Source organism: Trichosurus vulpecula, chromosome X (genome assembly GCF_011100635.1).
Source record: "Trichosurus vulpecula isolate mTriVul1 chromosome X, mTriVul1.pri, whole genome shotgun sequence".
In the NCBI taxonomy this organism is placed as follows: domain Eukaryota; kingdom Metazoa; phylum Chordata; class Mammalia; order Diprotodontia; family Phalangeridae; genus Trichosurus; species Trichosurus vulpecula.
Genome location: NC_050582.1, coordinates 19,702,452 through 19,721,934, shown reverse-complemented (window position 1 = coordinate 19,721,934; position 19,483 = coordinate 19,702,452). Strand labels below are relative to the sequence as shown.

At 37.0% G+C, this 19,483-nt stretch overlaps 1 protein-coding gene across 1 annotated transcript in view; it reads right to left on the bottom strand.

Annotated features, from left to right (window-relative positions):
• Window positions 1-19,483, bottom strand: part of CHM (CHM Rab escort protein) — a 214,523-nt gene that overhangs the window by 36,589 nt on the left and 158,451 nt on the right. Inside the window, exons 10-12 of the mRNA XM_036740069.1 lie at window positions 17,596-17,700; window positions 17,150-17,213; window positions 14,125-14,221 (exon numbers count right to left, since the gene is read on the bottom strand). Coding sequence (XP_036595964.1) covers window positions 14,125-14,221; window positions 17,150-17,213; window positions 17,596-17,700 — 266 coding nt within the window. The remainder of the gene's footprint in view (window positions 1-14,124; window positions 14,222-17,149; window positions 17,214-17,595; window positions 17,701-19,483) is intronic.

The following is a 19,483-nucleotide window of genomic DNA, read 5'->3' as shown; positions in this document are numbered from 1 at the left end:
GAAGCCATACTGGAACTCAGGTCTTCTTGATTTCAGGTCCAGCACTCTGTACCACCTACCTGTAGGCACAGGGAAAGAAGCTAAAATATAGGAAAAGAATTGGGATGGCAGGGAGCACAATCTGGTGGAGAAGATAGGAAGGGACTGGATCAAGTGAGTTTGTAAAGGAGTTAGTCTTGGCAAGCAAGGTCACCACTTCACCGGAGATGGAAGTGAAGGAAGATGGTGGGCAAAGAGGCCTAGCTTTTGAAAACATAAGAAAAAACTACTGGTAGAAGGCCTTTCTATGTGATAAGAATTCCTAGAAAAGCTGAAAAGTCATTTGGCATAAAAGATCATCCTCTTATGTCAACTACACAATAAGCTCCAAGTGGATATGTGAATCAAATGTACAAAAGTCATACAATTTGGAGGAGGAAAAAAAAGGAAAACAGAAGGAGTTAAACTTTCAGACCTGTGGTTAAGAGGAGAACAAGGCATAGTAATCACAGGAGATAAAACATGCCATATGTTCACAGAATTTAAAAAGTTTTTACGTGAGGAAAATCAATGCAACTAGCAGTTGAAGCTGTTGAATGGGAAAAATCTTGGCATCAAGTAATCTCTGATAAAAGCTCGACATCAAAGATAACCGACCCAAAGAGGAAGGTGAGGAAATTCTGCTCCTCTGTCCTCCTCCCCAACAAGTGGGTTAGTGGTGGCAACAGCTAAGGAGTTCCTGAAAAGTGGAATATGTCCACTTTTAAAAACCAATTATTGTCACTTAACCCCAATTGCCCTGCCTTTCTCCCCTCCAAAAAAACAAAATAAACCAATTATTATACCGATTCACTGAGCACATTAACATGGTACCGGGGAATGAGAGATCTTCCATTTCAGGCCTGGTTTTGCCCCTCTTTACTTCTGTGGACCAGTTTCCTCAAATGTCAAATGTGGGAGTTGGACTAGACGATCTCTGACATTTCCTTCCAGCTCTAAATCCTGGACCCAAATCTCCCCTCCCCATTTCCCCCCTATTTATTGTACAAAGTGAAACTTCAACCAAACCTCTGCCCAAATTATAGCTTCACAAATTCTGAATTAGTTTAGTATGAATTAATGTAATTTTATTATGCTGAGAAACCCAATGAAAAGAGAAAGAAAAATTGTTGATATCAACTACATATCTGTCTTTGGCAAATTTTTATTCCTCCACAATACTTCTTGAAAATCTAGGAACTTAAAAAAAAAAACCTGACTCTTGCCTGCTTTGTCATCTTATTTTCTTCTTTCTCCCCAGATACCTGTCCCTATCTCCTGAGGCAGAGTGAGAAGTAGAGAACTGAGCTCTTTCACTGAATGAGAAGAGAATTTGGCCTGAGAAACACTGCTCTAGGCCACCTCTACAATCTTTTCCAGTTCTAAGTTGAAAACCGACTCTGAGTAACACTGGCTGCATCTTAAGAATACAAGGCAGAACTTCTGATGAAGCTGTAAACTGATCCAGCCATTTTGAAAAGCAATTTGAAACTATGCCTTCAAAGCTATTAAACTCTGCATACACTTTGACCCAGTGATATCACTACTAGGTCCATACCCGAAAGAGATCAAAAAAAGGGGAAAAGATCCATAAGTACAAAAATATTTATAGCACCTCTGTGATGGAATTGAAAACTGATGCCTATCAACTGGGGAACAGCTGAACAAAGTCATGGATGTGATGGAATATTATTGTTCTAGGAGAAATGATCAAGGGGGCGGTTTCAGAGAAACCTGAGAAGACCTGTATAAAGTGATGCAAAATGAAATGAGAACAATCAGGAGAACAAGCTACAAATTAACAGCAATATCATAAAGGTAATCAAATTTGAAAGACTTACTAACCGATTAACATAATGATTCACCACAGTTCCAAAAGGCTTGTGATGAAACATGCTGTCCACCTCTAGATTTCTGAACAACTCAGAGAGCAACTGAAGCATATTTTTTTTCCTTTTTCTTTCTTTTCTTTGCTTTTTCCTTTTTTTAACGTGGCTAACATGGAAATGTTCTGCATGACTACACACACGGGTAATGAGTTTTGTTTTTCTTGCCTTCTCAACAGCTGGAGAAGAGGGGATGGTAAGGGAGAAAACTTGGAACTGAAAAAATAAGAATAAAAAAGTCTCTGTGCTTAAAAAAAATAAACTGAAATGAAGTGAAAAAAATGAAGCAAATAAAGAGGAGTGTGAACTAAAAAAAAGAATATAAGGCAGAATTCTAATGATGGGTAGTAAAAAGTGAGTGAGGTTTGAACAAAGCATAGGTGAAGTTATACTACCAGACTGTTAATACCAAATGCTACAAAACCCATTTCATTTGTTAAAATTACACTCTGAAGAGCACTATTACTACAAAGACACCATGAAACACAGATAAGGTGATATTTGTAGTAGCCAAGCAGAATTGGGAGAGAGTTAAATGTTAAATGTCAAAGCTCCTGGATTTGTGGCCAGCTTTTTCAGTGAATGACGTCCTCTCATTCTCTAGTGAGAGGCCTAAACACAGAGCAGTCTAGGTAAGGGATTTGTGCTTATGTAGGATGGCACTGAACAAAGGAGAAGCAGAAACCAAAGAGTATTATCAATCACCAAGCATTTACTGCCTAGCATGTGACAAGGGTAGCTAAGGGGTGCTGCAATGGATAGAGTGCTTGGCAGGAGTGAGTTCAAGTACAGCTTCAAACACATATTAGCTGTGGGACCTTGGGCAAGTCACTTAAGCCTGTCTGCCTCAGTTTCCTCATCTGCAGAATGAGCTGGAGAAGGAAATGGCAAACCCTTCCAGTATTTTCACCAAGAAAATCCCAAATGGAGTGAGGAAGATTCAGACAAGACTGAAAACAACGACAGGAAAAAACCCTCAAAAAACAAAACCAAAAAAATCCCCTCAACTGTTTATATATGGATCATCTGCACCAAATGGCAAGTCCTATCCCATGTAGCACTGGGTCACTTCACTGTATTGCCAGACTTAGGACATGCTCAGAGAATCTGAAATCATTCTAAAAGCACAATAAAACAAAACCCACACATTTGCAACAATTCCACCTCCCCATCATTAATGGAGAATTGACTATATCAAGTTATGTGATTAATGAAACCTTGGGAATTCAGTCGCTGGAGAGGACTTGAACATTTACTAGAAAACTCACTAGGTTTTATTCAGGGCTCTCGAAATTATAGAGTATTTTATTTTTACAAATCTTAGAAATAAGCTAATTTGTTCATAAGTATACCTTGTAAAAAGGAATACTTTTGGGGCTAAAAAAACGTGAGTGACAAATCACTCCAGTTCGTATCACTTTTTAAAAATCCCTTTTTATTACCACTGAGGGGCTCATCAGTATATATTTTGATTATGTTTGATTTACTCAGGTATAACTGCATTAGTTACAGTGGTTGCCAACATTTGTCTTCAAGTAATTCGTCCAGCAGGAAGAAGGATGGGCTTAGTTCATGATTCCATCATTATAGGCTCCATTTTTAGGACAAGTGAAGGAGCTTGGTTCCACTCAGCTGCCAATGCCGATTACATGCCTGTCACTTATACAAGGTGATCAAAGACCAGGTGTATTTGTATACTTTTGTTAAGTAATTGTTTAAAGGGAAAAACAGTCACTACAAAACCTAGCTGAAGTTAATGATGAAAACAAATCAAAGATTTCTGGAATTTATTCTACTCTTAGAATTTGTTCTTCCCTATTACCATACATTTTCATATTTGATTTTTAAAAAATGAGCAGTTATCACTAGTCAAGCATAAAATATATTTACAAATGCAAAAACTCCCCAAATGTCTTGTCTAAACATATTCTAACAAAGACATTCAGAGAATAACCTAAAATAATTCCTCTAGATAGACATTATTTGTAAAGAATCTAAGTTGAAACTAATTCATATCAACTTAGCTATTTACCTAAGTATGTGATGTTAATTTTACTTCAAAGCTATACTCTTAAGCCACTGGTAAAGGTAACAGTAATAAATAATAATAATAATAATAACCAGCATTCATGTAGTCCTTTAAGTTTTCCAATAGCACATTATGTCTTATGTCATTTGATCCTTACAACCCTATGCTATTATTATATAACTGAGGAGACTGATGCAGACAGAGGTTAAGTGACTTGCCCAGGGTCACATAGCTAGTAAGTACCTGAGGCAGCATTAGAACTTAGGTTAGCTGACCTCAGCTTTAGCACTCTCAAGTGAGCCACTTGACAGCCTAATGAACATAGAATGGTACTAAGATGAGAGAAATAGCCTAACTCAATTAAAACTGTTCTGTTATATTCAAATAATGTGTTTGGTTCTGCCCTCTGGGGACAAGCAAAACATGTCTATGTGACGATTTTTCAAATATTTGAAGACAACTATCATGTCTGCCTTAAACCTTCTCTTCTTCAGGCTCAACGTTCTGAATTCCTTCAGCTGATCCTTTTCTGGCCCTTCACTACCCCAGCTAGCAGCGCCCTTCCTCAAATATGTCACCCAGAATTGAACCTGATAATCCAGATATGAGCTGACTAGGGCAGAGTATGTTATAGCAGCCTATTACCTTCCTAGTCCTAGATATCAGGCCTCTTTTCACCCAGATGGAGATCAGATGAATTTTCTTGGCTGCTCTAAAATTCCTTTTCCAAATTAGCCACACATTCCCTCATCTAGTCCTTGTGAGGCTGAATTTTGTAACCCCAGTATGAGACTATCCACTTATCCATACTGAATCCCCCCTTATTTGATCCTGTCCAGTGTTGCATCAATGCAACAAACCCTAATCGTCCACCCAAGTTTTGCCAATTGTATCCCCAGTACTTAGCACAGTGCCATTAGTGCCATGTACATAGTGAGCACTAATATATGCTTGCTGAATTGCATGAAATTAATTGATTTTTAAAAGGTTCAAAACAAAAGGAAAAATCTCTATAAGAAACATTTTGGAATGGCTAATTAAAGTGTAATCTTTAGTATTCTCTGTAAAATAGCTTCTATACAAACTGAAAGCTTCAAAGAAACAGAGAGTAGCCTAGCAGCAGGCCTGCAGACCACAAGGATGACATAGAGTGATCTTTCTGCCAACTTTTTCTGTTTCTGATGTTAAAGAAGAAAGATCAAGAGAGAAGCATCTAGACGGAGACAAAAGGTGGTTTGGAGGCCTTCCCTAAGATTAGCAAGAGAGTTTGATTTCAAGAGACAGAGTAGCTAATTACTGAGGGAAAAGCAGTGGTGTGAATAAGCCATGCCATCTATGACTTGCAATAAAGGCAAGCAGCAGGAACAAGGGCCAAGGATGCCAGGAGAGGCTCTGGGCAGAAAGAAAAGCTTTACTTAAGAATTCACTAATCAAAGTGAGTTAGTGACAAAATTAGTCATAGGTAAGTTTCTTTAAATCTCGATCTGTGCTATATGTTTCTTCCTCAGGGTAAAACTTACCATGGGGTCTGTGGAACCCAATGTAGAGCACCATGGGTTATCTGCTGGCAGGTGCCAGAAGCGTAGCTACACAAATAGTTCCTATAGCACAGGCCTTCCATTTCTAAATCTAGCAAGTGGACAGACAGAAAATGGGAAAATTCACTAACACTTTGTCCTTGAAAAGATAAAAACATAAAAAAGGGAGCTGAGAAGCACTTCTCTATTGTCATCACCTTAACCTCATCACCTTTTCCCTGTACTACTATTACTACAATAACCTGCTAATCGGTTTCTCTACTTCAAGTCTCTCCCCTAGCTAATCAGTGTTTCACATAGCTGCAAGATTATACATAGGTCTCACGATATTACACCCCTGCTCATCAATCTTCAGTGGCTCCCTATTGCCTATAAGATAAGATACAAATTCCTTAGACCGGTATTTAAGACCCTCCATAGCCTGGTAACCTAACTCAACGTGTTTTATTTCACATTATTCCTCTTCAGAATACTACATTCTGGACAAAGTAGACTACTGGCGGTCCCCTGAAGCTAACACTGCATCTTTCACCCCTATTGTAGCTCTGCAAAGGCTGAGATCCATGCCTGGAATATACTCCCATACCCATTTCTCCCTAGCAGAGCATCTTGTCATCGTCCTTAATTTTCCTAGAGCATTTCATCTAGATTTCTCCTTTCTCAGTCTCAATCCCTGCCCCTCCCCTCCCCCCCCCACCACTATTGCAACGGCTTCCTCCTGAGATTGCCTTCTATAGACTTTGGAGGTACTTTGTTATTTGCAGCTTGCCTTTCTCATTAGAAAGTGAGCTTCTTGAGGACAGGAACAGTATTTCTGCCTTTCTGTGTATCCTGGAGGTTAGCATAGAGCCAAGGACATAGTAAACACTTAATAAATGCCTGGTGACTAAATCTTTTTTTTTCATCATTCCAACTTTGTATTATGTTATTCTAAGTGATGTCATATACTTCCATCCTCCCCTCCTCCAATGTAAGCTCCTGGAGGGCAGGAATCATGCCATTATTATCTTGGCATCCTCAAGTATCTGGTACAGGTGATTTACACAGAGTAGATGCCTAACGTTTACTGAAGTGAATTGTTATTTTCAAAAGATTTAATGTAGAAAAATTGTCGAAGGATTTTGAAGCCACAGTTTTCTTTATAAAAGCTTTTACAATAGGAATAGATCTTATAACTTTATGGCTAAAGCAAAAGTTCTACTTCATCACCACAAAAGAAAAGCAACTAGGAAGAATGAAGATCCAACATAGCAGAGTAAGAGGAAGCATTTTTGCCTAGTTCATCAAGTACACCTCCTCCACAACAAACTAGAAAATGTACTAGACTGAATTTTGATGAGGAAAGCAAGAAAAAAGTCACATTGAGTCATTTTTCCAGCCTGGGAAGCTTAGGGAAAGAGACAAACAGGTCTGCAGACATTGGGGAAAGAAAACTGGTCAGCAGTGTAGATAAGGGAGCATTCCAGCCCCCCAGGGAAAGAAAGAGGGCTGACATACAACACCGAGACAGGAACCACTAGAGCAGGAGAAAGCCCAAGGGATCCCTGAATTAGTGCTAGGTACAAGAACAGGTGCCATCAGGCATCTCTGCAGCCCACTGAGTGGAGAGGAGGGGTTGTGAGGGAACATGGGTTCCTTTTAGGCATGGCCTGAGCAAGAAACAACTGCTGTGCCTCTGAGCACAGAAACAGAACATCAGTCACTCAGTTCTAGCCTTTAGCCCAGTGTCTAAGCCTATATAACCAGGGCAATAACCAGGGCAGAAGTTCCAGACCAAAAGAGAGGCAGTAGTTCAGTAGCTACAAACCTGCAAAGCCTTCTAGCTAGGTAAAAAAGACTGAATGCAGGAGCAGTCCACTGAAACTCTCAACTACATGTAAGCTAAAGACCCAAACTTGGATCAGGAACCTTCAGAGATCAGACCAGGAGGGCAGTAAATAGACCTCTCTCCCCAAATCACACCAATTTAGGAGCACTGAAAACTTTCTAGTTCCCAGAAATCTGTAAAAGGACAGAAGTTTGGGTTAGACAGCCCCTCTATAACTGCAAAGAGCCCAGTGCTGACACAAAGTCCAAAATCAAAAAGTAGGCTGGCAGAATAAGCAACCAAAGAAAGAATACCATTGTAAAGAGCTGCTATGGTAACAAAGAAGCTAAAAACACAAACCCAGAAGAATGACAAAGGCAAGGGTAGCAACCATGATCTCAGATAAAGCAAAAACAAAAATAGACTTAATTAAAAGATAAGGAAACTACATGTTGCTAAAAAGTACTATAGACAGTGAATTAATATCATTACTGAACATATATGTACCCAAATGGCATAGCATCTTAATTCTTAAAAAAAGTTAAAAGAAGTACAAGAAAAAATACAAAAACTATATTAGTGGGAGACCTCAATTTGCTGCTCTCAGACTTAGATAAATCTAACTATAAAATAAACAAGGAAGATGTTAAAGAGATGAATAGAATTTTAGAAAAGTTGGATATGATAGACCTCTGGAGAACAGTGAATGGGAATAAAAAAGAGTATAACTATTTCTTAGCTGGGTATGGCACCTTCACAAAAACTAACCATATATTAGGGCACAAAAACCTCACAAACAAATGCAGAAAAGCAGAAATATTAAATGTACCCTTGTAGGGCCATAATGTAATAAAAATTACATTCAATAAAGGGCCTTGGAAGCATAGATTAAAAATTAACTAGAAACTAAATAACTTAATTTTAAAGAATAGGTGGGTCAAAGAAGAGATCATAGAAACAATCAATGATTTCACTAAATAATGAAAACAATGAGACACTATACAAAATTTATGGGATGCCACCAAAGCAATACTTGGGGGGAAATGTATATATCTAAACTCTTTTATCAATAAAAGGAACAAAGAACAGATCAATATATTGGGCATGGAACGAAAAAAAAAACAACTAGAAAATCAACAAACTAAAAACTTCCAATTAAACACTAAAATAGAAACCCTGAAAATCAAAGAGGACATTAATGAAACTGAAAGAAAAAAATAAATATTGAATTAATAAAAGTAGGAGTTGTTTAAAAAACAATAAAATAGATAAGCCATTAGCTAACTTGATTTTTTTAAAAGAAGAAAATAAAATTAACAGTATCAAAAATGAAAAAGGTGGATTCACAACCAATGAAGAAGAAATAAAGGCAATTATTAGGAGCTATTTTGACCAACTATATGCCAATAAAACTGACAATCTAAACTACATGAACAGTTGCAAAAATGTAAATTACCCAGCTTAACTGAATAGAAAGCAGAATACTTAAATAACCTTATCTTAGAAAAAGAAATTGAATACCACTTCTAAGGCTCCATTCCAAAGAAATCATACAAATGGGAAAAGGACCCACATGTACAAAAATATTTATAGCAGCTCTTTTTGTGGTGACAAAGAACTGGAAATTGAGGGGATGCTCATCAATTGGGGAACGGCTGAACAAGTTATGGCATATGAATGTAATGGAATACTATGGCACTATAAGAAATGATGAGCAGGAGGACTTCAGAAAAACCTGGAAAGATTTACTTGAACTGATGCTAAGTGAAGAGCAGAATAAGGAGGACACTGTACATAGTAACAGTCACATTGTGCTATGACTAACTTTGATAGACTTGGCTCTTCTCAACAAAGCAAGGTTCTGAGATAACTCCAAAAGGCTCATGATGGAAAATGCTATCCACATGCCGAGTCTGAATGCAGATCGAAGCATACTATTTGCTCTCTCTCTTTTTTGTTTTGTTTTGTTTCTTCTTTCCTGTGGTTTATTCCACTGGTTATAATTCTTCTTTGCAACATGACTAATGTGAAAATATATTTAATGTGAATGTCTATGCAAAGCCTATATCAGATTGCACACTGTCTTGTGGAAGGGAGAGGGGAGGCGGGCAGAGAAAATTTAAAACTCAAAAGCTTGTGGAACTGAATGTTGTAAACTAAAAATAAAATAAATAAATTACAAAAAAAAAAAAAGAAATTGAACAAGCCACAAATTAACTCCCTAAGAAAAAAGTCCCAGGCCTGCATGTATTTACAAGTGAATTCTATGAGACATTTAAGTAATAATTAAATCCAATACTATATAAAGTATATTAAAAAAATAGGTGAAGAAGGGATCCTACAAAATTTATCTTATGGTGCAAATATAATCTTGAAACCTAAACATAAGCAAGTCAAAACAAAGAAACAAAACTATAGACCAAGTTCCCTAACGAATACTGATGCAAAAATTGTTAAGTATTAGCAAGGAAGACTACAGCAATGTATCACAAAGATCAAAGATTCTGTTTTGCATGACTATATATTGTTGTAATGGTTTTTGGTTTGTTTTTCTTTTTTTTGGCCTTCTCAATAAGTGAGGGAGAGAGAGAGAGAGATTCAGAAATGAAAATAAAACTGAATTTAAAAACCACAAAAATATAAAGGAAAACAACTTAGAGAAAAGCAATTAATATTCCATAGAATACATTACCCTTTTTCAAACTCAGTAATTTCACTTTTCAATAAAAAAGTAAGATCTATTCTTCCCTACATGCTCTGTAGAACATAGCAAATTCTCGACTCAATTTTCTTAAAAGTCTTCTGCCTAACTTTACTTACCAGATTACTCTTGTATTCTACTATGCTGATTGCTACACACTCCCTCAAATACTTCTAGACTTCATTTCCTGTTATTTTCACCTTCTAAGGCCACCTTTACTGCAGACTGTCTAAAGAGCTGAAAGCAAAAACATACACACTCAGAATTTTGCCTGATCACAACCTGCTTTAAGGTGAGATTCTTCAAGACTGTGCTGGGTCTGAAAGCAGGGTTCTCCTATTATTGTAAAATGGATACTCTTCCATAATTTGGACATCTTAGCCAACTCCCCATATTTTGCAGTTGAGGAAAATGAGGCCTGAAAGAAGGTTTCAAGGTCACACAGGTAGCATGTAGCAGAGGCAAGATGTAAACCCATTGCAGATGATATGATGATTTCTTAGAGAATCCTAGAGAATCAAGTAAAAAACTACTTGAAATAATAAAACAACTTTAGCAAAGTTACAGGATATAAAATACACCCACATAAATCCTCAGCATTCCTATATATTATTAACAAAGCCCAACAGCAAGAGCTAGAAAGAGAAATTCCATTCAAAGTTACTGTAGATACTATAAAATATTTGGGAGTTTATCTGCCAAGACAAACCCAGGGCCTATATGAACATAATTATGAAACACTTTGCACGCGAATAAAGTCAGATCTAAAGAAATGGAAAAATATCAGTTGCTCATGGTTAGGCCGAGCTAATATAATAAAAATGACAATTTTACCTAAATTAATCTATCTATTCAGTGCCATACCAATCGAACTACCAAAAAATTATTTTACAGAGCTGGATAAAATAATAACAAAATTCATCTGGAAGAAGAAGAGGTCTACAATATCTAGGGTATTAATGAAAAGAAATGCTAGAGAAGGTGGCCTAGCCATAACAGATATTAAACTGTACTACAGAGCAGCAGTCATCAAAACTACCTGGTACTGGCTAAGAAACAGAGTTGTGGATCAGTGGAATAGGATAGGTACACAAGACGGAGAAGTCAACGACTATAGCAATCTACTCTTTGATAAACCCAAAGAGGTCAGCTTCTGGGCTAAGAATTCATTATTTCACAAAAACTGCTGGGAAAATTGGAAAATGGTAGGGCAGAAACTGGGCATAGACCAATATCTTACACCATATACCAAAATAAAGTCAAAATGGGTTCATGATTTAGGAATAAAGGCTGAAACTATAAGCAATTTGGGAGAGCAAGGAATAGTTTACTTATCAGATTTATGGAAAAGAAAAGAATTCATGACCCAACAAGAGATAGAGAGCATTACAAAATGCAAAATGGATAATTTTGATTATGTTAAATTGAAATGTTTTTGTACAAAAAAAGCCAGTGCAACAAAGATTAGGAGGGAAGCAGAAAATTGGGAGAAAATCTTTATAACTAGTGTCACTAATAAAGGCCTCATTTCTAAAATATACAGGGAAGTGAACCAAATATATAGGAATACAAGTCATTCCCCAATTGAAAAATGGCCAAAGGATATGAACAGACAGTTTTCAGAGGAAGAAATTAAAGATATCTATAGGCATATGAAAAAATGCTCGAAATCGCTACTGACTAGAGAAATGCAAATCAAAACAACTCTTAGATACCATATCTCTCCTGTCAGATTGGCTAAAATAACAAAACAGGAAAATGATGAATGCTGGAGAGGATGTGGGAAAAATGGAACATTGTTACATTGCTGGTGGAGTTGTGAACTGATCCAGCCATTTTGGAGAGCAATTTGGAACTATGCCCTAAGGGCTATAAAAATGTTCATACCCTTTGACCCAGCAATACCACTTCTAGGGTTGTATCCCAAAGAGATCACACAAGTGGGAAAAGGACCCATATGTACAAACATATTTATAGCGGCTCTTTTTGTGGTAGCTAAGAATTGGAAATCAAAGGGATGCCCATCAATTGGGGAATGGCTGTACAAGCGGTGGTATATGAAGGTAATGGAATACTATTGTGCTATAAGAAATGGGGATGATACGGACTTCGTAACAACCTGGAAAAACCTACACGACATAATGCTGAGTGAGCGGAGCAGAGCCAGGAGAACATTATACACAACCATAGATATATGGATTCTGTGGGGACTAACCCTGACAGACCAAACTTTATCAACCTTGTAATGACCTATTCTGTTAAGGGGTATTCTAAGAACTTCTGATATTGATTTCTTTAAATTTAAAGGTCATTCATAATAGTTCTTCACTTAATATTATGAATTATACTACAACATGAGAGACTGGGATACTGCTGACAAGAACAAATTTTCCAATAATGGAGAGGTAATCTAGGCAGATACTACCTTAAGTAGTAACAGAATTCAAATGACAGAACAGGAAGAGATGTGTGCTAAGAGGTTGATCAACCAAATAAGTATCATTTTAAAGCTAGTTTCAAAGGTTAGGTCAAAAATACCCACTGATCAGGGTATGGCAGAGTGATCTGGAGAGGGGCTTATATTTCGGGAACAGTCTTAGAAACTGTGATGAAACTTCAACAATTTCCATCATTTGAACAAAAGAAAATGTATGTCTACTTCAAATACCCAATGTTCCTGGGAGAGCCATCAGGGGATAAACAGGAAGAACACAGGATAGCAATAAAGACAATAAAAGAGAACATGATATAAGCACTTGAGAATAATCTAGTCATCTGGGTTCACCTTATTAGTCCTTCCAAAAGTCCCTTCTCCAGTTTTTCTTCCTGATGTGCTGCTACTTTTTAGGAGCAGGAATGCTCATTCCCCCTCCTGCCTGCCTATCCAAGTACTGTCCACTGCTTGAAGGCACAGCTCTAGTTCTTCCTACTTGTCCAGTGATGGCCCCATACCAATGGTGAGCCCTCCCTCTATTCAATTCTTATGGCTTTTACTAACTGTACCATTCAATTAGCATGGACCATAAACTGTCAAATATGTTAGCTATAATCTTGTCCTGGGTATAGGTTCTGTCTCTGTAGCATAAGACTGTAAGGCCCTTGAGAGTCAAGAGTAGATGCTGACAACTAACATAATGTCTTGAATTCACAGAGTTTCTACTGCACAAGGTAAGTTAACAGGGTAATAAAAAGGTCTGAATTCATGACATTGTTTTGTATTATTCTTTAGCTTGTTAATGCTTATTCTCAACAGGACAGAAAGCACCTCAAAAGCTGGAGACACATTTTCCTATTTTGGTAAACTGACGGAGCTGGAAGGGAACTTAAAGGTTTAGTCTAGCCCCTTCATTTTAGAGAGGGAAACTGAGGTCCATGGAGGTTGAACGATTTGCCCAAATTCATACAGGCAGGAAATGACCCAATCAGAATTTAAGCCCAGGTCCTTTGACCCCAGATTCAGCTTCTTCCATTGTACCGTACTTCTCTTTTGCATCCTCCACAAATGCTTGGTATAGCCAGAGTAAAGTATAAGGTAAGTGCTTAATAAATACAAGATTATTTTGATGATGCAATTGTCTGCTAGTAAAGCAATGGAGAAGCCACAGAAGAGCTGATAAATGCTTAGGCTGTGCCATGCAGCAGCTGTGAGAGACTGAAGTAGAGAAACAGGGAGAGAAGGTGCTCTTAATTTAACTCTCATCAAGAGTAAGAAGTCAACAGAGGATTCAGAGATGGAAGGAGCATCAATAAAAAGAAATCAGGAACTGCGAGAAGCTGAGATTCTAAGGGAAAAGAAGAAAATCAGCAATTAAGCAACTTAATTTTATGAAAATGAAACTAAGGAGATTATAAGAAGTCATGCTATTCTTTAATTGCAGAACTTAAATCAAACCTGGGGATATAGATACTGCTAAGTGTGAACATATATGTATGGCCAAATCACAATATTTAAAAACAAACCATGACATGGCTCATCTTCTCTGGGAACCAATGGAATTACAATGCAAGAAAACAAGGGTCAATCCCTACAAGAGATTTATATTATATTAACCGGGTAATCTGCCTGGAAATCAGGCCCTCTTCCCCTCACCATCCCCTTTATTCTCCAAAGAAATATAGAAGATAAACAATTATACTGTGCTTACATGTTCCTTTCATGCATGTCATGGTGGAAGAGCACAACTCAATGATCCGGACAGCAGCAGATCCCGGCTCCACTGGTGGCACTGTCAAAATGGAAATCTCCAAAGCAGACACAGAGTAAGAGAAGCAATTAGATTTTTATTTCATTCCTGCTGGGATCTGGCCAACCAGAGTATCTTCAACACTCATTAACATTTAACACTCTGACATATAAGATTTGAATTTGGAAACCCGATTTAAAACACAGAGATAAGTACAAGAATGTTCCTTTCTACACAATTAGGGATTTTACTGGTAGAGGAATTTACAGAGGAGGGATCTCCTGCACTAGGGTGTTAAATAACTTTCCTAGGGTCACACAGCCAGTATCTATCAAAGGCGGAGCTTGAACCCAGGCCTTCCTGGCTCCAAGACAAGTTCTCTATCCATTATATACCATGATGCCTGCAAATAATGGAGTAAATTTCAAGGCATTCAGAGCTCTCCACAATATAATACCAGCATGTCTCTGCAGGCTAAGATCATATATCTCTCTTTCATGCATTCTATACTTCAGCCAAACTGGGCTACTCTCTGTGCCCTAACACACACTGCACTCTCCTGTCTCTGTGGCTTTGCTCATGTGGTTCCCCTATGCCTGAAATTCCCTCCCCATAGTTAACTTAATGGATTTCTTCCATATCTAATAATATCCAACTCAAATGCCACCTCCTCCATAAATCTGTTCCTCATCCTGCTGGTTGGTAACAACCTTCCCCAACAGATCTCACATAACACTATTTTGTACTACAAATGCATTTATTAAATAATATTATGAATTATATTTGCTGATATGTATGTCTTATCCCCCTGAAAGATTGTAAATTTCATAAGGGTAGAGATTGTTTAAATTTAATCTCCCCAGTGATGAGGGCTGTGTTCTGCACAGAGTAGTTGCTCAATGTTTGTTAAAAGAATATTTCAAGTATCTTGATAACATATCTACTTGTATGATTATGAGTAAAGAAAAGCATTTTAGACATATATGATTATATGTAAAGTTTTTAAATAATATTTTCTATTTAGGATAAAAAGGTACTATTATTATGTCATCAATTCTGAAATGTATGCAGACTTGCTTTTAAAGTCATGTCTTTAAAAAAATTCATTTTGAATAAAAACATGGAAAGGCTGCCAACCTTAAATCTATTTAAGTATTAGATGGTAGTAACTTTAAAAGAGCAAATAGATACTCAACATTTTAAAACAAATGTCTTCAAAATTAACTGAAGGAATGTGTTAGTGAAATAGACTCAGATAAGGCTCTAGAAGTAAGAAGTTTAGAGTTCAAATGATCAAACAGCATTCACTAGGCTAGGTACTACTAAGATTTTATTTTCTTTTAATTTTCCAATAAGCATGAAATGGCCATCACATCATGGTTGCCCTGTAGAGTATAGCATCCTAAGAATATGATTATCAATCCCTAAAAATAATAGTTATTTTCAACAGCCTATATCCCTATTGGGAGACAGCAAAGCCCTCATCTGTAGCCTGAATCCATAATGTTGTGTTTATATTTCAAGCATAACTGCAAGAATAAATATGGAAATTATTTATTTTGGGAATTTGACTGCATTAGGTTGACTGCTTGCATAATGGTGGGCTCAAAAATTATATTTTTCACATTCCTTCTCATTTCCTTCACTATCATTCACAACAGAAAAGGTCGCTTCAACAAGAAAACAAAGATATACACTTGGCTTTTTAAGTGGACTAGATGGGGTCTGGACCTGTGATTAACCTGGGATAAGCACTTCCTGGTGAGCAGACCATTGCAGAATGGTAGCTGGTCTGTAATCGATAGTTTTGCACAGTAGAACATTTATAATACTGTAATACTTATATACTGTAAAATAATTATAGAATGATGAATTATTAAAACACCATTCTCCTTTGAAAGATATCTTAACAGATGTGCCAACCTAGTCATCTCAGGCAATCAGCCTTGTAGTAGCATTTCCGCAGAAATATCCCTTAATTTCATAAAGACTGATCTACCATGAACTAAACAGAATTGATAAGGAGGAAGAATTAATTCATTTTTCATAACAGGTTACTCCAAACCTAACGAGTTGTCAGAAACAAATCATGTTTGACAGCAGCACCTTTTAAAAAACTAGGATACTGCAGCATAGACAAGTCACCATAAATACCAAGAAAATTAGAAAGGGAAGCAAATTCCTAGAATATCAGTATAATCAGGGAATCAACAATGGGGAAAATATCTGGGAAACTCAGATTGTGAAAGGAACAGAAGTTGGGGAGAGATCTCAAAAGGAGGAAAGTGTGGAAAAACTCTCAGAATAGGCACGATGTCATTAGTAATGCCACGTTTTCAATGCAATTTGTTGGGATATTTTTCCCTAAGTCAATATATCCCTCATGTTAATGTGGTAAGGTAGAAAAATTGTTTTTCTTCACTATGTAATTTGTCCCAAGAGTTAAGTTTTTATTTTTATTTTTCAGGAGGTGAGAATGAGAGAAAATAAATGCTTGATTTTTAATTTTTTAATTTAAATTTAATTTTTTTACAACTGTTATTACTATTTTTTTAAAAGGTTGGATTGAGAGTCAGGAGAGAACTGAATTAAAACTCCTCTAGACCAAGGGCAAGTCACCCTTACCTTCTTCTGAGCCATGATTTCCTCATCTACTTACCTTGCAGAGTTGCAAGGATCAGAGTGGAAAACATACAGGCAAGAGTTAAGATGATGAAATGTGGAAAAAAGATAAAATTCACTTTGAAATACAACTCTCTAGGAATGTCATTATTCTATAAGTCAAGGACTATCTATCTTCCTAGATAGAACATTCTCTCAAGCATCCAAACCCTTATATCAATTATTGCCTTGAGTTAAAATGTAAGCATTAGAAAAAAGATAGTACAAGTACATAAGGTTTAGTAAACTCTTCTTCACTAACAGTGGCCTATATAATTGCAGGAAATTAGCAACAAGTGAGAAAAAAATGCACAACTGAAGTTACCTGCTGGTCGGAATCTGCCTTCAGTACAGATCGATCTGTAATCAGCACTGCCCTCGAGATCTGCCTGTAATTTGACAAACCAAGAAGTTCGAGACTGCCATTCAGTTGGTGATACATTTATAGACTCAAAATAGAGAAACAAAGCCCTCTCTTGTTATTCTGGGCATGTGGTTCGCAAAGCAAAGGCTAAAGTTGAAGAACTCCCACAGAAGGCCAGCTCTGCTTAGATTAACGCATTGGCTCATGAACAATATATGAAATGACACTAATTTGAGAAAGAAATTGAATTAAGAATAGCCAGGAGTTGGCACCTGGCTTGCATTTTTCTGCATGTGTTCACACATTGGATGCCAATAAGAGGCTACCCTGGATGACATTAAAAGGTGGCTATAAATTCAGAACTCAGCTTTCATCCACCTGAGCTTGTAGAATAAGGAAGCCCTTACCTGTAGGCCACATTTGAACATGTTTTCTCAGTAAGGTAACTGTCTTCGACGATAAAATACTTAGCACTTATCCTCTGACCAAAATGATCTATGACTGCCTTACATCTATATATAAAGAAAAAGAGAACAAAGATATGGAATTTAAAACAAATCTATTTAGATATTGATTCTATGTTACAGATCAATTTGCAAGATTACTCCCCCCTCCAAAGACATAAATCTGTTTTTAAAAAGTTAAAAAAAACACTAAAATTATTTCATTCATGTGCAGGCAAGCTATTTTAATTTATAATAAACTGTACTAGGTGAAAGGAACAAGCATTTATCTAGTGCCTACTATGTGCCAGACAGTACGCGAAGCACTTTTTAAATTATATTATTTCACTTGATCCTTACAACCCTGTAAAGGGGGTGCTATTATGATCCTCATTTTACAGATGAAGAAACAGAGGTGAAGTGACTTGGCCAGGGTCATAGTGACCTTATTTGAATTCAGGTCTTTCTGACTCCAGGTGCAGTGCTCTCTTTATCATAACGCTCGCCAGCAACTGTATTGCTATATTTTGTTTTCAATAATACGTGTAAAACACCGCCTTGGAAGTATAATTGGTATATGACTAAAACCATAAATTAATTTACTTAGTAGTATCGTTATATTATATTGGCATGACCCAACTATATGCACTGAGTTTAATATTTCTGCTCCTCCTGGAATTTTTTTATTCTTGATTCTAGACCATATCACCTGAACCTTAATGAAATATTTTACTTATTTTAATATTTATTTATTATATTTTATATTTATTTATTTTATTTATCTAAATATCTCGTGGTCCTTCCAGCTCCCTCCACTCTCTGCACGTGCTGCTCTGCCTGGTTTCAATTCTACAGAACAAGGCGTTCCTACACTGGGTAATCCCTGGTGTTCCCGCTCTCCCCACTTTCCTGACTCCTTTTATTTGTTGTCTCCCTCCCCACTCCTGTCCCCGCCCCACTCCTGTCTTCCACCCCACCCCCACCCCCAGACCCTGCATCACACTGTAAGTTCCTTGAGGACAGGGGTTTTCTTTCGTTCTTTTTATTGATGGTATCATTAATACATAGCACAATGTCTGACACAGAATAGGTGCTTAGTAAATGTTGATTGGATTGGATTGGATAAGAATGAAGGAGTTGGGAATCTGCCTCTGCTATTTGCTACAGGTATGATCCATACAGAACTCTTAACTTTTTATCTAAGGCAACGAGACTGGTAGAATAACTTCCTATAGTGGCATCTCCTCACATGAAAAAAATTACAGGTGCTACTTATATTTGCATATGTATAAGCACACACATGCACACAAACATGCATGTCACTTTTCCAGAGGAAATGATTCACATGGGCTTTGAAAATTTCTCGTGAGCATTTGTTCAAGCATCAATAAAAAGAAATAATCTGTTGACAATGAAAAAGAAAATTACATATAATTTCTATTTTCCAATAGGGACCCACACTCAATTGTATAATACTGTCCCATTTTGCTTTTTATAAAGTCTTCTTATAAAATAAGGGCCAAATCCTACTCGAATAATTTTGTATACTCTAATAAATAAGCAGCAAAATCAGGGCACTTGATACATAATCATAACCTTTTCTATTGTTTAGCAAACAGGCTTTCGGGGAAAAAGTTGATTAAATGTCACGCTATAACAAGCAAAGGCAGTAAAAGCCACTAAGGGCTTTTTATTTTTCTGTTAAGTGTTGCTTTCACTTTTGTTCAAGAACAGCTATCTGGTCACATACTTTGTGTCGAGGGAAAAAAAGAAGAGCGCTTCTTTTAATATCTGTCTCCACTTTACTTCAAAGGATGAGCATAAGAAGATTTCTTTCAAGTGCTCTTTCCAA